Below are 21620 nucleotides of genomic sequence, written 5' to 3' on the forward strand. Positions count from 1 at the left end.
ATCTCACATCTGCTCTATACCCAGGTTAAAACATTGACATATTATTTCTAAAGGTATATTTAAAAATTTTATGTTTATTAAAAAAAAATGGTAGGCCTTGAGTTGTATGAAATTCAAACAACTTAAGTTGTACTTAAGATATCCTTGAATATAATGATATCAAATTTATGAACATATGATATTTGAAATTTGGGACCAGTGTACTCCTTCCATCTGGCCACACATGCAGAACAGGAGCGAACAAGAATAGGATTTGCATTAAATCTTTGAGGACTGTGAATTTGTAGTGTATGCACTGTGACAAAGTCTGTCAATTTTCCTGCAGAGAACATCAAAACATCATAATCATTATCATGTTTCTGCACATACACTATAATTGACATCATTTCTTGTTAATTTAGGATTTCAGACTATGTCCTGAAACTAATTGCAGCGAGTTGCTTCATAGATAGGTTAATATTCGGTGTAACATCTGTTCCACCGTCTGCCTGTCTTCTTTTACTGCCAGTTGCCATAAGTTTTGTACTGAGTCATTGCCAGCATAAACAGACAGTAGACACACTGTGGTCATGGAGTGCAAGGTTGATTTCTTCTACTCTATTGAGCCCTGACTTTGATTTAATGATTCTCAACTCTCACCTCATGGTGTTTCATCGGAAAGATGTTGGCTGTTGTTTGTCTTTTGAGATTCTGCAACAAAAAGAAAAATATATAAACAAGATAACGGCAGGTAAGAGATCAATACTGCCACAAAGGGTTGTCAGGGTTGTCATTTTTCATTGTAACTTCCTGTTTTGTGCACTTTGCATTCGTCAAGACAAAATGTCAATATCAGTCGGTATAGTGACATTTTGTGAGCATGTTTTCTCCTCGCAACCTTTCTTATGGCAGCGGTGTATAGGCTGTAATTAAGTGTTGCTTGAAATAGGGAACAGTATAATTATACAGACCATATATACTGTACATAACAAGAGAAGTCTCTAATCTCAGGTGTTGTTTACTTTCTTCTTTCTTTGGTCTGTTTGCAAACTTCTCATTGAATATGTGAACATAACACTATGTTGTTATAACTCACTGTGAATTTTCTTAATGAAAACACAAAATAATATTCTTTTTGTTTAGATTACAAAAGACGAACAAGAAAATACGTTATTACGTTAACCCTGAGGCCAACGGTTAATCTTTTAAAAGGTTATGGAAATTTCATTACATGAGGGATTAACATTTTGAATTCTGTGCTCAATCCAAAACTGATTATGTGCAAGTGTCAGTTTTACATCTTCTTTAATAATGCGAGGCAACTTCCATGGCATTCATGAAAAGTTAAATAATGGGTGGTTGTTTAAATAGCATAAAAACAATTTAACAATTAACAATTTAAATAGCATAAAAACAAAGAGAAATAATTATATTAACGACAGGGCATTTTAGCTTTGTCCTTGTTTGTGTGTTTTTTTTCTCACAGCAAACAAAGATGAGACGATAGGAACTGAAAGGATAGATATTGAATATGTACACATGATTCAGGCTAAGTTGCTGTGTACATGGTCATTTGGAATGCATGATAAAGGCTCCTTACATCTGTGTCCTGTCATTTGGCATCATTTCCATGTCTCTGAGCACTGATGATTATGAAACCAGCTGCTCTTACACTGCAACAGAGTGTAAAAACATTAACATTAAAAATTAAAACTATAATCAACTAACTGGACATGACCGCCATGACAACAGGAAACCTTGAGCATAACGCAGCAAGAAAATTAGCCTACAGTAATACTGTCTGTGTTGTTATGAGAGCCTTGGCACATCGGTTGATGTTCATCATATGACGTGAATTCCTCTCTGACCAATATCAAAAAATATTCTTCTGATATTCTTATTCTTCACCAGCCGTCAAACAGCCACATGAACTGAACCTCGGACGACAAGAATCCTGATTAGAGAAGATAATTACTTGCATGACTTCCATTGTTAACTTCGACTACGTGACTCCGGCAGCAGAATTTCTGCCGGGCATCTGAATGCAGAGACAATGCTCCACTAATGAGCAGTGACATAAAGACCCGACGGCCCATGGTGGGAGAGGATTGCTCGCTTTTCAGAAAAACAATGGGCAGTCAGTACTGTACTGGTTCTAGGGGCCCTGCTGTGCAGCAGCCAGAGAAAACTCATCATGCCTGACAAAACAAGCAAAATATAAAAAGTGACTAATCGTGGAACATGACATGGATCACATTGCATGACAAGGATGGTCCACTAATGGACACTAAATAGTTGTATCATGGCAGTTGTAAGATTACAACTTGTTAGTAAAGCTTAGGTCACGATAGCTCCGCTGCTTTGTTTCTGACCACAACATTCAGTCTGCCTCTTGGGAGAGTCCCAGCTTGTTGTAGCTAACTCACTTAAGTTCCCCAATGAGAGAGATTCCATCAACTTGTTTGTGTATTTGCTTGAAAGGAGTAAGGTCCCATTGTATTGAATGTGAGTGTAGTTATATACAAATTTAATAAGAGATGTGGTACTTCTAGCCACCAAGATGGGGGTTTTACATTACCTGGTACAACAGCCTGTCAACACATAGCAAGACGATTATTTGTCGAAGCTTTGGGAAGGTTCTAATATAGAATTTTATTCTGGGTGTCGATTTAGGACTAGTGATTTCTGTAGATGTAAGTGTGTTGTTTTGTAGAAAGTGAGAATGAGAGATCAGCATCATTCATCTTCAAGATTCAGCTGACAGACTGAAAATCAATTATATAGTATATATTAATGACATTGCTGAGGTGCCAAGTGGTGCTCTGTGGCATTACAATAAACTGAGTACGTCTGTGCCGTGTTAATAAAAGGAACTATGCTGCCACCTTGTGGTGATGGACGCACGAACCCCAGCATCTCTGACAAAACGTGAAACGACCAACACTTTGCAGTTGCGGTGATAAAACACACTTCTGTTAAACCTCTCCACGTGGTGATTCGAAGGAAGCTATTTGCCACAACGGTTCGTCCTACCTGCTCTTATGCACCGATTGCAGAAAAAAATTAAATACAGTGAAAAGTGTGAAATAAAGGTCTGCAAGTCCGATTCCCAACACCTGGAGGCGCTGTAGCCTTCTCATCGAGTCACCTAACGCAACCTCCAGTCTCATCCCCAGGGTTTGACTCTGCATCCACACCCTTGGATCCTCACTAACCGAACTCCCTGTGCGGTTCTGCCTCGTTCTGTTCGCGTCACACAATTTTTCTGACTTTTTGAGACTAATTCTGAATCAGATGTAGCTTCACGAAGGCCTTGTGGTTCCACGCACTTTAAAACTGATATAAATTTGCCACGCTGACAAGCGTAAAATTCAAAAGGAAAAATGGCAGCCACAAAACCACAGAGCCATTGAAAACTAATTTGCTGATGTGTATTACATATGTCCACATGCTGAAGTCATATTTGATCGGGTATGCATGATTGCGCAGAGGGATGAATTACTCCGCGTGTGTCACTGGATCGAGGTCGGACCTGTTGGGCCTGCAGGTCTTTGGTCACGGTGCCTTCTTCTCTGATTCTTTGGAGACGCTCAGATGGAAACTCTCTGCAGGCAGGCAGGCAGACCTGGACAAATAATGGAGGGTGGACGCGGTGGGGAGTAGTCAGTGGTGCGGCCCCTGCCCATTGGTTGCCTCAGACACAGTAGCTCTCTCCCTCTCACTCGCTCATAAATGCGCTCCCACCGCCGACTGGAGCAGATAATCACAGGCCACTGACAGAGGGACACACCTTCCGCTGATTCTTTCTTTTTTTGTTGTTGCCACAGTTTACAAGGGAATGCGCTTTGATTCAAGAAGAGCGGTCCTCAGTCCACGATTCGAGTCGTGTTTTAACTTGCACTTCTGCAATCATTGTTTTTTTTTGTTTTTGTTGTAGTGTGTTGTTGGGCGCTTAGGGTTTTACAGAGACTGCTCCACTTCAACCACGAAAAATGACCGGGGTTTTTGAGAGCTTAAATACCGATATGCATTCGAACCAGATTACCTCAAGCAATTACCACAGTTTGCACAAATCGCAGGAGTCCCCGACTCTGCCGGTATCCACGGCGACGGACAGCAGCTACTACAACAGCCAGCAGCCCGGCCACTGCGCGGGCTCTCCCTTTGGCCAACTCGGCTCCTACCAGTACCACGGCGGCGCCGCGAGCACCGTGCCGTACAACGCCAAATCCTACGACCTTGGTTTCAACTCATCCTACGGTGCATACAGCTCCTATGGCCCCAGCTCGTCTCCTACTCCAGCCGACACAGGTGAGGAAGCTCTCAGATTGATTTTAATGCATCATGCATGCTTTTTGTTTGAGACCAAATTTCTTAAATTGGCTCATGGCATGGAATTTCTGCGGAGCAAGTTGCGAATTACTGCAGGATGAAATCAAAAATGTTTTAAAATAGGAATAATGAATGTTCAGTTAATTTACATGAATTCTATAATTTGATCTCTACACAATAATATTAAATGTTGTTACAATAAATTAGTATAGTAGTTGTGGACTTGAAAATGCATAACTGTCTCTGTCTGTGACACTGACATGTTTCATGCATAACATCGATTCCATTTGAATGTTCCTTCAGAGAAAGAAGAGAGTGAGCCGGAGATCCGGATGGTTAATGGAAAACCAAAGAAGGTCAGGAAACCGCGGACCATCTATTCCAGCTTCCAACTGGCTGCACTTCAACGGAGGTTTCAAAAGACGCAGTATTTGGCTTTACCCGAACGGGCCGAGCTGGCCGCCTCGCTGGGCCTTACGCAAACACAGGTGATGTACATTTGAGACGCGGGGTCATACTCTGTCAAATGTTCATTTTATGTCTGATATGAAACTGCATCAAAACTGTTAAAATGTGAATTTGAATGGGCAAATTATCGGTTATCATTTTTATGCTGATATCTCTTTCCTTTTTCAGGTCAAAATCTGGTTCCAAAACCGTCGCTCCAAGTTCAAGAAGTTGTGGAAGAGTGGAGAACTGCCCCCTGAGCTCGTCGCTTCCAGTGAATCCCCCCCTTGCACGTCTCCGCCAACTACTGCCTGGGACTTTCCACAGACTCAAAGAATGAACAGTGTCAACTCCAGTTTACCTCAGAGCAGCAGCCCTCCCAGCACGAGTGCGTCCTCGTCGTTTTTGGCAAACTACTCCTGGTACTCAACCACGAACTCTACGACGCATCTGCAGCCTCCCCTGGTCCAGCACATGCACCACAACTCCGCCATAAGCGCTGGGACGATATTCTGAAATTTAAAAAAAAAACAAAAAGAAACATCTGGTTTAAATCGGATAATACTGGTGAAAAAAAGACTAAATGCCAATACCTTCATTTTACAGATCTAGCGTGTGCGCAATGCGAACTTTACGCATCTAGGAATGGAGCCATGCAGGCAGGTTCGTGGACCTTGCCAGTTTTCGCGCTGGCAAACGGTAGACCGAGATTTCTACAGTTATTTTTGTATTTATTTATTATGTGTATGTCGAGGGATGAATGAACCACTATTACCCAAAGCAATCACAGCCAGGGCGCCAAGCCCACTTTTACGCGGACGTCACTTTTTCGCCATTCCTGCAAAAATAAAACCTGAATCGCAGGACAACCTGTCACAGATGTAGCACAAGTGAACTGTATCGTGCCTTTTTCAACATGACCTCATTTTGTTGTGAGACAAAAAAAAAAGCACAGCTTACCTTGTATCCATTCCTCGTGTCATTAGTTGATTTGAATATATTTAAGTGTAAGTGTATGAATCCACGTATGTAAATAATTTACGACAGCTTTTTTTTTTATGACACTGATTTTTTTTTTAAAAGGCTATTGGTGCAAATCCATTCATCACCGTAAGCTACTGATTGTCCCACCCTCTTGAGTTACCTGTACCACACTTAAATGTATTTTTGTCTTATTTATTTTAGCAGTGTTCCATATATGACCAGAAGTTATTTAAATAAAAAAAATGTTTTCTGTGCATATACATCTCATGAATCCTTCTTTTGAATTACAAAATGTTTTCTGTGCACGTGCATTAATGGCATTGTATGACTGAGGAGGATTTGCTTTCATATCTCCTCTGCACTTGTCCCAATAACAAATATAGGCCTATGGCTGCAGGGACTATTTTTTTATTATTATACCCTTTTTACTCAGCAATTTATGCATGTGATTTTTTTAAAGCATAAATGCAATGCTTGATGAGTGCTGCATGATTTGATGGCATCAAATGGCTCATTGAAGTCATATTGGTGTCACTTTAATATTACAAATTTTACAAATTTAACCAGTTAAATGAAACTCCTCCATCTTTTAATGGCTAGCAAAAACAAACATGCTGCAGGTATTTAGCACATCATAATTTACACGTATTTTAGGTGGTGGTTTACAGAAGATCGTTGAAATAGCAAATAACAAAATCAATAGCCTATAGCATGTTAAGCTAGCTGTCTTTTGAGTTGCTTAGCAACCACCGAGAACTAGCTTGCAAGCGAAGTTAGCCACGACTCTAAGCTAGGCGTAAAAAAAAAGAAGGTTTACACCGATTAAAGGCCATTTTTTTAAGTAATAATTTGTTGTTTGTAATTACACGAGTGTGTTCGGACAAGCATAAGATAATCCATCAACTGTCTGGGGTTACATTTGGGGTTATTAGCCGAGCCGAGCCGAGCCGAGGCTAACAGGCGGGCAGAGGCCCAGGGGAAGATGAGGGTGGGCATGAACCAGCACAGGATCCTCAGACTCTCTGGAGTCAGGGAGTCGCTTTCCAGACGTTCTATGAAGTCAGCCTAACACGAGAGCAGGGGAGAGGGGGAACTTGGTCCAACACGGCCCGCAGCTACACCACAGCATCATGGAAACATGTCTCACGTCTCTCACGTCGAGTCTCTGATCCGCGAAGACGAGCACGTTGACCTACATTACTATTTATGTGGCTCCGAGGGCCCGAGGGCTACATGGAAAAACGCAGGCGCACGTCCAGAAAAAAAAAAGTAATAAAGTAATTTAGTGCAGCCAGGAAAACCAAATGTATTTTAATTGAGCAGTTATTTAATACGTTGGTGGATAGAGACAGATAGAGAGATACAGATCTCATTCATGATCGTGTCTGTCAGTCTTCTTCCCTTCAAACCACCACGGGCCATGAAGTGGGATCGTTTCCTTGTACACAATTAGGACCGTAACTTCTCAGCGGTTGCTGTATCTCCATGATGGAGCCTCCTCCCCGGGGCTGACAGCGTCACATCCTTGGCATGCAGCAGCTCTGTGCCCTGCCCCGACACGACATGTGCACAGGCCTATACTCCGTTTGAATGGACCTCTATATATTGTCTCTAACGTTATTGCACAGAGAGTGCGAATGCACGATGGCGGGCCTGCACGATCACTGCACCACAGACTGAAATGATGACACGATTTGAGCTGGTTTTCTCCATTAGACCATTCACTACCATGCATGTACCTTGTGCACTAGTTGTGAAGCAATCAGAACGGATAGTTCAGTAAAATATTGTTGAATCGATATCCACCTTTAGGACAATGACTACAAGTGCATGTCTTGTTGTTTGCTGTTGCCCCACGTGACTTGAGTCACCATGGATCTGCTGCTGTGCATGGTTTTTATACTTTTTGCATTTTATAGGCGCAACTTGTAAATGCCATACCCCTCCTAATTTATCCCCGGATCAGTAATTTCATCCACATTTGCTCCGGTTTGAGCATTCTGGCTTTCAAATCTGAAAGCCTGCAATTACTATATAATTCTTCGCAATTTGAGATGGCCTAATATGGGATGCGATTGCTTTTTTTTCTTCTTTTTTTTTTTTTACACAAGACAATTTCCCGCAATTCCGTGCGTCAACATTGTCAAAGTTGTATGTACATAATAAATGGGAATATCAATGCATAGTTTTTAGCCTCACATCTTGACTCGACGATAATTATATCCGTGTGGGAGCCTACGCGGAATTAGCCTGAATTGCATGGTAACTGCTGCTTTAAATTTTAAAAAATTACTCATAATTTCCCCCCAAAGATTACCAAGATCTCGAGTGCACAATGTCATCAGCGTAATGAGGAGTAAACATTTATGCTAATAATCTACATTTTTGCCCCCCCATCGGCTATAAAGAGGGGGAAATAAAGCAGACATTTTCAGTCATTTTCTGAACTCGGCTGCTATAAGCTTAGACCGACACATGGGACACATTTGGCTGGATCTGGGCGCTGCTCGCGTGTCTGTGCTGCAGGATGCTGCGGCTCATCCGCCTCCACGCGGGGAGCTGCTGCTGCGTGGCCTCTTCAACATCCCAGGCTGAAGGGTGAGCATTTAAACGCTTATCTCTTACATATTTTATAACTGGAAGTGGCGTGACGCCTGAATGCATATGGGAGTCGGGTGTTAGGAGAAAAAAAACAACAACAAAAAAAACTGGAAACGCGGATTCTCCTCGCCATAGCATGTGTTTACTTTTTCTTTTTCCTCATTCTTATTCAGATCGGTGAATGTTGCTGATTATTCGATGATCTGAAACCATTTCACATGCTAGTTTATTAGTAGTGAAACCTACTTTCTGCAGCATAACTGTTAAGGGAAAGGGAAAAGTCTGCAGTGTATGTAACGTGCAACCAAGGAGCTTCTCTTCTCAGAAAGCAGGTCACACACCGAGAGGAGATGTATAAGGAAGGAGACACACACACACACACACACACAAGTTGTTCTTTAATTCGGTCGCTGCTTTCATTCCTCCTGCTTTGTGCCTTGCTAATTCTGAAGCCTCTTCGCATTGATAACTCGGTGATGTACACCTGCAAGCAATTTGCCAGCCTTGTAGGCTAAGTCTCGGGGAACAGTGACGAAATGGCAGCTCACCTATTTCGCTATATTTTTTTTCCTTTTTCTTTTTTTAACGGCAGCAGCACATTTCTTTCAGAGCACTATCTCCTTTGTCAACGCGAGCAAAAGAAGGAAAAAAAGGATCCGCCATGCGAAAAAAAAAATTGCTCATAATTACCTCAGAGATAGGAAACTGCATTAGAATAAATAAGGGCGAAATTACTGTAATTATGCTGGGTTTGATGGGCTCAGCTCGTATAATCAAGAGGAGAATACAGCGAAATAACACTGACCCTCTTGGATGTGCAGCTGCGCCTTTCTAGGGCTAGGTAGGCATATTTATGTTCGCTGCAGCAGCTACAGCACAATTCATATTCTTTTTTTCTTTTTTTCTTCTATTTAATGCTGTCGAGATATAGACACGGGCCTATTGTAGATGTGAGCTTGTCCACAAAGTACTGTCGCCTATATGTTGTGCGTTTTGTGTTAGAATAACAAAGGAGAGTGTAGGTTGATGTAAGAGCAAAGCTTTTTACTTTTACTTTAGTGCTGTTACATATTGTAATAATCATGATGATAATACATCCTGAGATTATAGATTTACTCCTTAAAACATGTCTACGAAATGAAACATGGAACAAATACAAAATAAAAGAATGTGAGGTGATGGTGTAGCTGTTACAAGAGCGTTAAAGAACTGCATCAGATGTGTCAATAGAAATGCAAAACATTTATACATTCATGTAGATCTGGCAGCAGGAGGAGCCGCGCGTTTGCAATTGATTATTCTTCGTTTCTCAGTCAAACTGTAAAATGTCAGGGGAAAAAATGTAGTTTGTATCGTGACTATTTTTTTTTTATTTATAATTTCAGTCCTAATTTTTATTTTATTTTATATTTTGTCATTATTTATAATTTGATATAAGTATTTTTGAAAGTGTTGTTTGAATCGACTGGTGATTGTATTTTTGTAGGTATTGTCTTAGGATAAAATAATAAAATTGTCTTAGAATCAAATAATACAATTGTCTTAGAATAAAATAATACAATTGTCTTACAATAAAATAAATTAAAACATTGTGGTTATCATTAGAACAATATTTTCTTAAAATGAATATCTAACCAAACAGTTTTAACAAATGAAAAGGCTCATTGCTAAACGACTAATAAAGTGTGTCCCAAACCAGAAGGCCTTTGAACTTTTCACTTTCACTGATCTCCATCCGATCCGCCCCGTGGCCCGCGTGCTCATCCAGTCTTTTTTTTTTTTTTTTTTTTGCAGCACCTGCCTCTTGCGCAATTATTCACTTAACACACTCAATTGATCTCTCCACATTCACTGCGGACAAAAAAAAATCGGGTTTGTCAAAGACAAATAGCGGGAAGATTATCTCGTTGGCTGGAGGGAAAGTTGAAAAGAAGTAAGAGACCTTTTTTTCAAATGGATCCAGGTCTCCCGCACCGCACCGCCAGGTTACATCACAACAACACGAGTGGGATATATAGGCCAGATAGGATCGATACACTGTGGCTTCTAATCAAAGAAACCTTCATTCAAACTTATAATGTTTCAACTGTATCTGGACCACATGTTGGGATATTTACGTGTAGATTGCTTGGAGTTGATTTTTTTGCAACTTTAGATTTCTATAATTCTTATAGGTCACTCCAGAGGTTTGACAACATCTGCAACCAGTAACCAGCAGCAGCGGCAACAGCAGCACAACCCCTTGTAGGCTAAGTGCTAAACATAACCATAAATCTAAACGACACACACACACACACACACACACACGCTGCCTGCAACAAAACGACCAACATGATACTGCTTTGTGTCAGCTCGCATTAGACCCGCACCACGCTGGTGGACTGAATCAGACACCTTTCATGGGCATAATTTAAATCATTATTTTACTGCTTTTGAAACTTTTGCACATTCTGTACACAATCTTCGGAAACAGATCAATAAATTAAAGTGATCAATACAAAACTAAATATTTTCTATTTTAGACAAAAAAAAACACATCTCGACAAATACAGAAAGCCTAAAACCCTGTTTCACAGCGTATCCAGTATACAGCACAAAAAGAAAAAAATCTGAGAAATTATGTACAAAATACAGTGACACATGAGCCGCTCAACCCCTCGGGATATTTTTTTTTTTCTAAAGCAGCAAATCGTCAGGCCGTTTTCATTTTTTCACATAACATCGGGGCATAGGAAAGCTCTGCTTGCATTAGTGCAGCATTAACAACACACTGTTGTTATTTCAAACACACTCACTGGATGAACACAGACTGACATGAATAAGAAAAGAAAAACTAGCCTGAATAATTTAACTTAAATAACAAACACATATAAACAACATAGTAGCAAGTTGAGGCTTTGAACGACGAAGCTCTGTGACTGAATGCGCTCCTGTAGCGCGATGGTCGGATGGTTGGATTAATAAATTGTTATTACACTTCTATATGGCCTAATTCACCCTTAACTTTGTGGGTGCATATTGATTTTGAGGTCCCAATGGGCCCAAAGTGTGGCGTATAAACAAACACGCGGTTTCATATTAACATGCTCAACAATAGAATAACTCACACAGATATGATAAAAAAACAAAAACAAAGGTGATAAACAGCAGCCCCCCCCCAAAAAAAATCCATTTGTCTACGATTTCCGCTGACTGTCAGGGCCTTGTTGCCCCCTGGGCGCATTTGGGTGCCTATTCAGTCTCTCAGCTCCTTTCTTCTCCTTCTTCTTCGTCCTCACTGCTTGCCGTCATCCGGTATGAGGAGGCCACGGTGTCAGTCGGCGGCATGCGGCAGCGAATTCCGGGGTTCGGTGTTGCGCATTATCAGTCACCCCCGTCCCCGTCCCCTTCCTGACACACGAGCCTCGAGCAGAGTAGAGGGCTGAGGTCCGTGTTCACATGAGCTGTGACTGTTGCATAGACTCTTGGTGTGTGGTTGGATACCATGAGGTGTAGCTGGGAATGTAAGATCCGGTAGTGCCCACCGACGTCTTCACGGTGGTCGGCGAGCTCCACACCGGTGCCACCGAGGGAGAGCCGCTCGAAAGTCCACGGCCAGTGGCCAATGCGTTGGCGTCGATCGTGCCGCCGCCCTGCTTCATCAGTTTCTTGAATTTGGACCGCTTGTTCTGAAACCAGATCTTCACCTGGGGAGATACAGGGAGTGGAGACGAGCAGGGTTAGATGCTTGGATATAAGTTAAAGAATAGACAGAAGAGGCGGTTTTAAAAAAAAGAATTACGCATGGGTTTACGCACGCAATCAAAGTCAAGTTCGAGAAATACATATATACAAATTATCCGTAGCTTTAAAATGATAATAATATGGCTGTGAATGTTGTGGGAAAAGGTGTGTGTTCCAGCTGAGTGAAGCTCCTTGTGGACTTGCCTGTGTCTGGGTGAGACCCAGCGACGCCGCGAGCTCAGCTCTCTCCGGTAGCGCCAAGTATTGAGTCTGTTGAAATCTCCTGTTCAGAGCTTGAAGTTGTAAACTGGAATAGATAGTCCTTGGTTTTCTAATCTTTTTCCCCTTCCCGTTGAACCGAACTTCTCCGCCTTCGACCACCGTGTTTTTCTCCGTTTCTGGCGCTGAGGGGAGAAGAAGAAGGGAAGAAGAGAGAGGAGGGAAAATATTTGAGGAGGCAGTTGTAGCCAACGGTGTTGCGCAGCAATGAATACTCCGGCGCTGTACTTTAGGTATAATTACCCTTAATTGCATACATTGTTTATAGCGTTACGCAATAAATAATTACCGAGCCTAATTCCGTCGTCTAGGTCGATTCCGTGGGGACTGTGTCGAAGAGACGGCCGTGCCGTGCGCGTAAAGTTCAATATTTGACATGCATAGACGCAGCTGCCGCACAACTTACCCGTGTCCTCTAACCGTGTCTGCGCGAGCGCCGAGCTGTTTTGGTAGGGCTGCACTGTGCTCAGATATGGACTGGTGGAATGGCTGCCGACGGAGTTCACGTATGGATAACCCAGCGATCTGGGGAACGAGGAGCCCGGACTGTAGCTGTCGTGCTGGGTATGACCTGCGGAATGTAAACAGTGCATGGGATAGTGTCCGTGCGACATGGAGGAAGGCGACATTTGTTGACTCGGGGGTCCGAACTCCATGAAAACGGCTTTTCCTGAGGAAGGGCTATTAAGACCTTCTGGAATTGTAGTCATTGTCATCTCTTCTGGCGGTTCCCCCTGTCTCGCTTTTGTTGTTTTCCTTCTGTGATCTCGGTGCAGGATGAGTCCCAATTTAAGCCGAACTGATTTTTTCTCTTTCCATTCATAAGAAAATGCAGTTTGTCCCTGTGAAAAGTCCTTGGTGTGATGCTGTGGACCAAGACAAACTCGCTCAAAGGTTTGAATCTCGGACTCATGAATATTCATCGAAGACGGTCGCTGATTGGTCCACTCCTTCCAAGAGGGAAGCCGATTGGCGACGCTGGGGCTGGGTCCGAAGAAGCTCATAAAGTCAAGGAAACGCACAAAACCTCTGATTTCCTCTGCCATGTCAAGATTCACTATTATTATTATTATATTATATTTATCATTATTATTTATTATTAAAAACGCAGACATTTACAAGACCTTTTGACGCAAAATAATATTATTGTATGTTATGAGGTGATAACATATTTTCTGATGCACGTTTTTCTCAGCACTGTACAAAAATTGCAATATTTAATCAAACGTGGTCATTTATTTAAACACGTCTCAAACAATATGGTAAAACCGGGTCTGTCATGTCGCGTTGAAAGCTGCCGTTTGTCATTTTTTCTCTCCTCTCGTCTAAACGTCATTTAATAAAGTTAAATAATATTTCCAGCCTCGTTAAAGCTGCCCTGCCTGCAGGCCATGCGGTTTGATTAATAAAGCTCTTCTGATTAAAGCTCCTTTACCTCTGTATCAGGAGGAAAAGGTGTATTAACATAACACTGGCGTTTAATTTTCATAAGTAGGTGTGTGATTAGTCATGTATTTAACACTTCCACAGAGGCCAGAGCTCTCGGCTCCACCTGGCAGCCGTGTGATGGTAAAACAGTTTGCTCTCATGTCAGATGTGGTTTACCGGTTCAGGTATAAATGTATATTCAACACCTTGGAAACATAGAAGCGCAGAAAGCCTTTAAAATATATATTTCAATTAACTGCTTGGCCATTAAGCCTTAATTTATCAACGTGTCATTAAATTAAAATGATCATAAACAGACTGTTTAAATATTTTAAGGCACCTAACTCCATATTAATAATGGATCATTTCATGACAAAATATGGTACCAACAAAAGCATGCCTGGACTGCACGTGGGCTTATATTTTCCTTATCACGTTCAAACGCCTCCGAGCAACTTTACGCACCTTCTTCTGTCTGCGATCATTTAATGGTCCCGGTTTTGTTAAACACTGGCACCTTTGATTAGCGTGGATCTAAGTGAGGGGGTGGGGGTGGGTAGGGGGGCCATGCCTCCCACATCCGAACAAGAATAATTACCCGTGGACATTTGATTTAATTGACCTGACGACTGACGGAACAGGAGACATTTTTCATGAGCTGCAATTCTTCAGACCCCCACAACCCCAAAAGCTCAGGCAGGATCACTGCTGCATGCGGCAGGTTAACCCAGACTATAAAACAATATCTTCATTTGAATCAGCAGCAAAAAAAACAAAAAAAACAATGTTTGTCCACTTACTTAAAAAAAAACTAAATTCATGTGATGGGATAGAAAAAAAGATAAATCCGCGCCATCCGGGGTCAGGGAGGCTCCACGGGTTGATGCGTTTGGCGGATGATCGTAGAAGAAGAAGAAGAAAGAGAAAGTGTCCAGCAGCTCCTCATATTATTAGGATTCATTCGCAGGCTGCTGCTGCTCCTCTTCTTCTGGTGAACGTGCCGAGCAGGAGCGCAGCCGTGCTGCTCCATCCGCGGTCCCCCCATCTCCACCTGAATCCCAAATAATTAAAGGCAGTTACATTCCGCCACTGCGATTATCAGTGTAATGACATAATTGATCCCAAAAGCAAGAAATAGCAAGTTGCAAAATGTGATATCCCCCCAAAAAACCGGGCTCTGACATCAGGGCGCGTGTGCCACGGTGTGCCAGGCGGCGGCGGATGCCTGGATTTAAAGATTTCTGTGAAATATTGGGCTTTAACGAAAGCTGGTCCCTTGTCCCCTTTGAAATGGGCCAATTTGAAGTGATTCCTCTGGAATTACTTTCGAAAAACGCTTCAAGATTTCCCCTATCAACAACGACAATGATAATGGTAGTACAACCAATAATTATCATCTTCCAGAACAGAGGACGGATTTTTATGGGTACTTGGTGGGTGCGACTGATAACTGTCATTATTTTTCCCACGATTATAGTATCTACAAACTGAAACGCGGCAGTGAGCAAAGCCATTTAGAGAGGAGAGGCAGGATTTGCAGGCAAATGTAAAATAACACCGCAAGAACACACCACTAATTAATTTGAGGCTTTTTGTTGAAGTAAATAATGTGTGGCTGCTATTTTCATAATTTTTATTGACACCTTTATTTTCTTCTTTTTTTTCAAAATCATTCATTTTAACAAAACTAAAGGATTAGATATTTATTTCAGGGTGTTTCTCAGGCCCCCGTGTCATTATAGAGGCTCGTGATGACATTTACCAGGAATGTGACAGGAGGCAGGAGGGCAGCGCACAGGGGCCACGGCAGGTCCGCGCTCCTGCAGCGGGGCTCGAACTGGCCACACACTAAAAGTATATTCCCCCGTGCACGGATGGACGGACGGATGGACGGAAGGATGGATGGATGGACGGATGGATGGATGGATGGATGGATGGACGGACGGATGGACGGAAGGATGGATGGATGGATGGATGGACGGATGGATGGACGGATGGATGGATGGACGGACGGACGGATGGACAGATGGATGGATGGATGGATGAATGGACGGATGGATGGATGGACGGATGGATGGATGGATGGATGGATGGAGCGCGGAGGCAGGTCTCATTAGGAGTGAGTAGCTCTGTGGCTGAGGGTGTTTTAACACCTGCTGCTCTTCACCTGAGGGTTAGTGCATGCAGAAGGGCGGGGTGGGGGGTTTGGGGGGGATTGAACGGGCCAAGATGTCACAGACTTTTTTTTCGGTCCGGTGACAGAAAGCCCCCCCCCCCAACCATGCCAACCCACATTTTAACTGCTCCCCAAATATGATCCGGACCGCGGTGCAGTGTGTATCCTGCACATTGTGTGAAGGCTCCCTGCACATACACGCTGCATGTGATTAATGATTAATTATTGTCATAATGAACTGTGAATTTTTTGTTTTGTTTTTTGGTCTTATTTCCCTTCCTCACGGAGAAGACGTGCTGCTATTTAAAACGAGCACTTGTAGCCTATATGTTATTCAGGCCTTTATGTAATTTCTGATGTTATTTGGCCATTTCAGGTGATTTTAATCAAAATACTCTAACTGGGAGAAAATATATATTTCCCCCCCTTTTTAAAAAAAAAAATTACATTTAAAGAAATTGTCTTTGATTCGCTGTCTAAATAAAACTACATAAACTAAATAAATGATTCCCCCCCCACTATGATTTTTTTAAAACATTAATATAGAAGCTCATCCTTTCTCATCTGCACCATTATGGGCACTATTAACACATCACCTCAGTGACTTCCAACAGAGGTGTCCCACTGAAGGTTGTGTCTCACGGTTTTAAAGGCACTGGATCAAACAAGTGAAATTGCCTTTTGTTCTGCTTCCTGTCTGGTTCTGCTGCTCGCTGCCATCCTGTAATTTGCAGCGTCAATGAACGCGAACTAGATTCACCACAATTAACTCGATTCAGCGTCTATTTTCGTGTGCAGCGTGGCATCAAAATGTGAATTGATTTTGTTTACCGAGTTATGTGTAAACAAAGTATGGACCATAATATCTGAGAAAGGAAATTGTTAGACTGGTTAATTGATTGCATTATCATAAGGGCCAGGGGAAGCGACAAGGAAAAACAGACAATTTGTGAAGTTGTTGGGTTTTTTTTTCCATTTGTTTCATAAAATACACAATAATGTTATGTATTTAAAAAAAAACTTATTGGCAAGTGTGTGTTTGTGTGATAATCAGATTTACAAGTAATAATTTCTATTTCTTCAGATTCCAATCATACATTTTTACTCAATTAAAAAGAAAATCTTTCTCAAGTGATTATTATTAATAAACCTCAATAAAAAGTAATAAAGTTGTTATTCATTTAAATAAAAGTCCAGTCAGTCAGTCAGTCAGTCAGTCAGTCAGTTTGGGAGTGATATCAGCTTGAAATGTTGTTTCAATTTTTTGTGTTGGGGGGACAGTCTTTCATTTAGGTAGATATATAATATACCATATCATTTAGGATCTCAGATTATGCTAATTCTACACAAAAAGTAGAATAAAGTCCTTGTTTCAACATCAAACAACATCTACAAAAATATGTAGAATGTTTTCTGTAACTATTGAATAATGAAATAATGAAAGGGTGTGGATTTATGCAGCAAAGTAATGTTTGTTTTGTTTGTTTTTAGACACCGGTGACCCTGCCAGGAAACTGCATCACATCCGTTGGAGATGAACTGATCAAACGGTCCTCGGACTTCAAACTGGACTTGTTGCTCTAAAGATTCTGTCTGCTTCTTTTTTTTATATCATTGTTTTTCTTCATGCAGAAGCAGAAGATTTATGAAAAATTAGCCCATGAAGTAACTCTGTGGTTCCCTGCACATGACATCTCTAACTGCAAAAAACTTCTGTGAATAGAAAGAAGGATAATTAACACGTGAGACTTAATGCTGGTCATTGCAGGGTGGAGAAGTCATATTTCAACTCCTTTCTTTCCTTCTTCCAGTGTTCAGAGCAGCTCTCTCCTCAGAAAGCTCGGGGTCACAGTGTGGAAAAGCCCCCAGCGAACTGGTAGAAATGCTGTCCCCATTACGGCAGCAGCAGGGGTCAGGCCATGGCAGCAAGCATCCAACCTTCCTGAAATTGGCTGCAAAATGACCAATTACCTGAGTGAAGGCTGGGGAGAAGGGACCTGGAAAAATATGGCTTTTACTTAATTCAGCTAAACTGTAAAAGAAACTAGTGTTACATCGAGGCTTCACACTTGCCACATGTTACAGAATCCCACCTGTTAAGTGAAGATCTGGCCGCGAAATCAGAAAATCACTCTGAAAGAAAATGAAAATTAAATAAACTGATGGTTTGGATGTGAGAGAGCTGGATTGTGGGAGTAAAAATCTTTGAACTGTTAGGCGGGGAATTATCTCACCGACACCAAAACAACGACTGATTACACATCTTTACATGTCGGACTAATTGAATTCATTTCCCTGCGAATGGAGAACATGCAAATTTGGAGAGCCGGACTGCTTGACGTTCAGCTGCCACTGCGCCTTTAGTCTGAAAACCCCTTTTTTTTAGTTTTTGTTAAGAGTTAAGTCTCCAACAAAGACAGGAAGGAGGTCAGCACTCAGCCAACACCTGAATGCGCCTCTCTTTATTGTGCTCCCCTTGATCCCCACAGTCTGTGCCTGTCATTAGTCTTAATGATGGAAAATTGTCATGTTGATACAAGTCTTGCTCTCCCCCTCTCTTCTTTGTATAAGTAGAAGGTGGAAGCTCAATTTGTAACAAAGTTCTTTGTGACTAAAAGCCGTGGACATTGCATTTGTGCCGGGGGAGAAAAAAAGGCTGTAGATGCTCTTTCCATAGCTGGGATAATTATTCCCACTGTGACCTTAATGATTCGCTCTGTTCATCCTGCATCTCATCCACGCGCCAGGCCCTCAGCGGAGCCCTGTGTCAGGGAATATGAAAAACCCATATAATGAAACCATTTTGGCTGATGGAAAAAAAGGGCTACTGAAGCTGCACTTGCTACAAAGACGGCTCAATTATATGAGTAATTGTGATAATTTTCCCTCCATTCACAGCTTTCTCTGAAAGGTAAAAAACACAGACGCTGAAAGGGAAATTACTTGGACAATATATAATCTGTGAAATGGTCACAACAGAAAAAAAAGAGGTGACTGTAAGAAAGTGCAGGACTATAAATAGGTATGTTAAGGCAGGGGCACACAGATACACCCTCAGAAGCTCACAGACATAAACAAACCAATGCATGCTCGTGTGGGGGAAAAAAAGAAACATGCAGCGAATGACCATTGTAAAAAAGAAAAGAAAAAAGATAAGAGTCGATCCACAGCTGCCAGAAAATTAAACCTCCTTCTCCTTCCTATTGACAAATTTCAGCTCCTGAAAATGCACCCCCATAGTTGGCTATCATTTGTTGTTCCCTGACAGGAAAAGGATAATTACCTCTCTCAGAGGCAGGAGGACTGACATGCCCTTTAGACTTTGCCATGAATGCAGAAGCTTGATAGAAAGCCCGAGGAATAATTTTGTTCTTTGCCTTTTTCCTTTATGTTCGAGAGCGTGTTTTGTTCCAAAGGAGTTGGAGTTGGTAGTATTGCAGAGTGCATTAAACCATGGATGTTCTGGTTCATACTGCAAATATGACATGCCCGTGTCTATCAGCTTCTCCATTCGAGGGAAAAAAACCTCTCAAATGCATTAAAATTTCAATTTCGTCTCGGTGGGCGACAGGCGAGATAGTGAGATATGCATTACTTTTTCCTTTCACAGTGGGTGTTGGATTAAACATTTCTTCCCTCTCTGTGAACAAAAAAGAGAAAGGAGCCGCTCTCTGTCAGGTGGGAACGAGGCTATAAATTCAAGTGTTGTGGGCACAGAAATTCATTGTATATGAGGAAGTGTCCATCATCTGCAAGGAAGCAAATGAACTCTTGTCCTGTAGGAGAGCTTCATGCTCTGTTTCCCAGTGTTTTAGGAATAATATCATTAAAACTTTCAGCACTGGTCTACAAATAGTTCCATACCACAACCGCTTCCCCCTAAAAAAGCGCTTTAGTGCACAAACATCCCACATGTATATGACCGCTGACCCTCAACGGCCACTGCAATCTGGCTTCTTCACCAGCCGAGCAACATTACAAAAATTCTTGTATCATACTCAATTGGTGAGTCTCTTGTCACACACCATGTATCAGTTTCACCCCCCTCCTCTCCCCCCAAAACTTCCATCCCATTGAGCAGCCTTGTGTGTTACAGGCCAAGAAAGCCAGAGACCCCCTGGTCCTACCTGATTGTTCCTCCTGTAACATGGAGAAGCAGCTTGGTCCCACCACCAGCCAACAGTGAGCAAGACACACACACACACACACACACACACACACACACACACACCCCACTGTGCACTTCCTGACAGCCTCCAGAAATGTTTTCAAGTTGTCACGGCCCTCCAGTAATGGTCCGGGAGCAGAAAAATACAACAAAACTATAATCATGTGATCACACATTGAGGATATGTATGGACTGTGAGACTGTTTGTGTTGCTTCTCGCAGGCTCTTTCATTTACTGTTTTCATTTAGTTTCCCATTGAAATCCGGCTCAATATTTTTTTTTGCTGTTTGGTCACTTTGACACAGAACCAAACAGGCTTTGCAAATCTCTTGTGTTTGAAGCTGCGGCTGTTGTGATATTTTTGAGCATGAAATCATTTTTAAACTTTTTTTTTCTTAGTGCTAAGGAACAGTATGACATTTTTTTTAGGGGGGGGGGGCCATGAACTTTTTCTTTTTACTGAAGGGAGTATGATTGGACTTTTAGGGGAGGGACTTTTCTCATCCCAGATTCATGATTCATTATATTTATTCAGAGAGGTACCTGGCTACAACTCAGTCTATTGTCATTTTAAATAACAGCGATAATTTAGAAGCTGAACATTACACAGATGTAAAGTTCAAGATGCAACAGTTCACTTTTTGCCATAAATTTGGCTTTAAATAAATTCACTTTTCTTGTGTGATTCGGTGTCGATTGGATAGGATGGGTTACTTTTATTGCAGTGTTACAGCAGCAACAGCACCGATCATCACATTAACGCACATCCCTTACACATACAGACACGAGGCAGGTGAAAGACACCGTATTTAATAGTTATCGATCCACTAACATACAACAGTTTAAATAGAACTACACCGTCTTTGCTTAATAATGTACTGTTTGTTTTTAATGGTTAAACTAATTTGACCAATAATCAATCAAGTATTATTTTGAGATATTAGAGAATGGATGTTGGAAAGTCAAGAAAAATAATTTATTTTTATTTTTTAAACACAAAGGAGGTTTTTTTCTTTAATGAAAAGTGGCACAGTGTCAGTTAATATTGTCTCTCGTGAAAACCTAAAAAGTGTAACTATGGTTATTTTTTCACAGACTGTATTTATGTGTACATGCTGCTCTGTGTGTGTTGTGTTGTCCTCATGTTAAACTGTGATTTTTGGTTATTTAAATACATGTTTTTTTACATTGGTTCTAATATTCTGCAATATCTGGCCTGATTAAAGCCAAAATGTGTAGTGGTCATGGCAAAAATATTTTTTTAATAAAGTAAGACCCTCCCCTTCGAACACCCTTGACATACAACGTCTTCCCCTCGATATCTCAAAAATATGACATCATTACAACTAACCATATCAATAATAATGAAAGGTGGACAAGGGATCTGAGATGGCGTTCTCTGATTTAAAACTATATGGAAAAATAATTTCCACGCAGCACAAACGTTATGAGTGGAATTATGGCGAACATAACAAAATGAAAGGCCCTATTTATCTGCTTTT

The 21620-nt window shown here is 41.5% G+C and overlaps 2 protein-coding genes and 2 long non-coding RNA genes across 6 annotated transcripts in view; 2 read left to right on the plus strand and 2 right to left on the minus strand.

Annotated features, from left to right (window-relative positions):
* The window catches only part of LOC118283046, a 7455-nt gene extending 2198 nt beyond the window's left edge, over window positions 1-5257 (minus strand). The window contains exons 1-2 of the long non-coding RNA XR_004784419.1: window positions 5120-5257; window positions 640-690 (exon numbers count right to left, since the gene is read on the minus strand). This is a non-coding gene — a long non-coding RNA (uncharacterized LOC118283046). The remainder of the gene's footprint in view (window positions 1-639; window positions 691-5119) is intronic.
* Window positions 1-5998, plus strand: part of dlx2a (distal-less homeobox 2a) — a 27449-nt gene extending 21451 nt beyond the window's left edge. For 2 of the 3 annotated variants that reach the window (XM_035604687.2, XM_035604689.2), the window contains exons 4-6: window positions 4059-4290; window positions 4615-4799; window positions 4948-5998. In XM_035604687.2, coding sequence (XP_035460580.1) covers window positions 4059-4290; window positions 4615-4799; window positions 4948-5274 — 744 coding nt within the window. In that variant the 3' untranslated portion in view covers window positions 5275-5998. Of the gene's footprint in view, window positions 1-3391; window positions 4291-4614; window positions 4800-4947 lie in introns of those variants that run through there. The other variant, XM_035604688.2, reaches the window with a different exon arrangement.
* A 2081-nt stretch (window positions 5999-8079) lies between these two features.
* On the plus strand, window positions 8080-21361 carry LOC118283045. The gene is made up of 2 exons (XR_004784418.2): window positions 8080-8340; window positions 17441-21361. It is a non-coding gene; the product is annotated as an uncharacterized LOC118283045 (long non-coding RNA).
* On the minus strand, window positions 10749-13471 carry dlx1a (distal-less homeobox 1a). The gene is made up of 3 exons (XM_035604686.2): window positions 12752-13471; window positions 12271-12470; window positions 10749-12029 (listed from the first exon to the last, which is right to left on the minus strand). Exons 1-3 carry the CDS (start codon window positions 13458-13460, stop codon window positions 11778-11780), a joined length of 1161 nt encoding a protein of 386 aa, XP_035460579.2. The 5' UTR covers window positions 13461-13471; the 3' UTR covers window positions 10749-11777.
* Window positions 21362-21620: the final 259 nt, after the last annotated feature.

The sequence above is a fragment of the Scophthalmus maximus genome, chromosome 14 (assembly GCF_022379125.1).
Source record: "Scophthalmus maximus strain ysfricsl-2021 chromosome 14, ASM2237912v1, whole genome shotgun sequence".
Taxonomy (NCBI): Eukaryota; Metazoa; Chordata; class Actinopteri; order Pleuronectiformes; family Scophthalmidae; genus Scophthalmus; species Scophthalmus maximus.

What these genes read in the sequence shown, in the direction of transcription:
- dlx1a (XM_035604686.2), bottom strand. Translation starts at nt 13,460, where the DNA reads ATGTCTGCGTTTTTAATAATAAATAATAATGATAAATATAATATAATA. An exon ending in GACACGGTTAGAGGACACGG is followed by an intron (nt 12,471 to 12,751) that starts GTAAGTTGTGCG and finishes TTCTCCCCTCAG; the next exon opens with CGCCAGAAACGGAGAAAAAC. An exon ending in TGGGTCTCACCCAGACACAG is followed by an intron (nt 12,030 to 12,270) that starts GCAAGTCCACAA and finishes GTATCTCCCCAG; the next exon opens with GTGAAGATCTGGTTTCAGAA.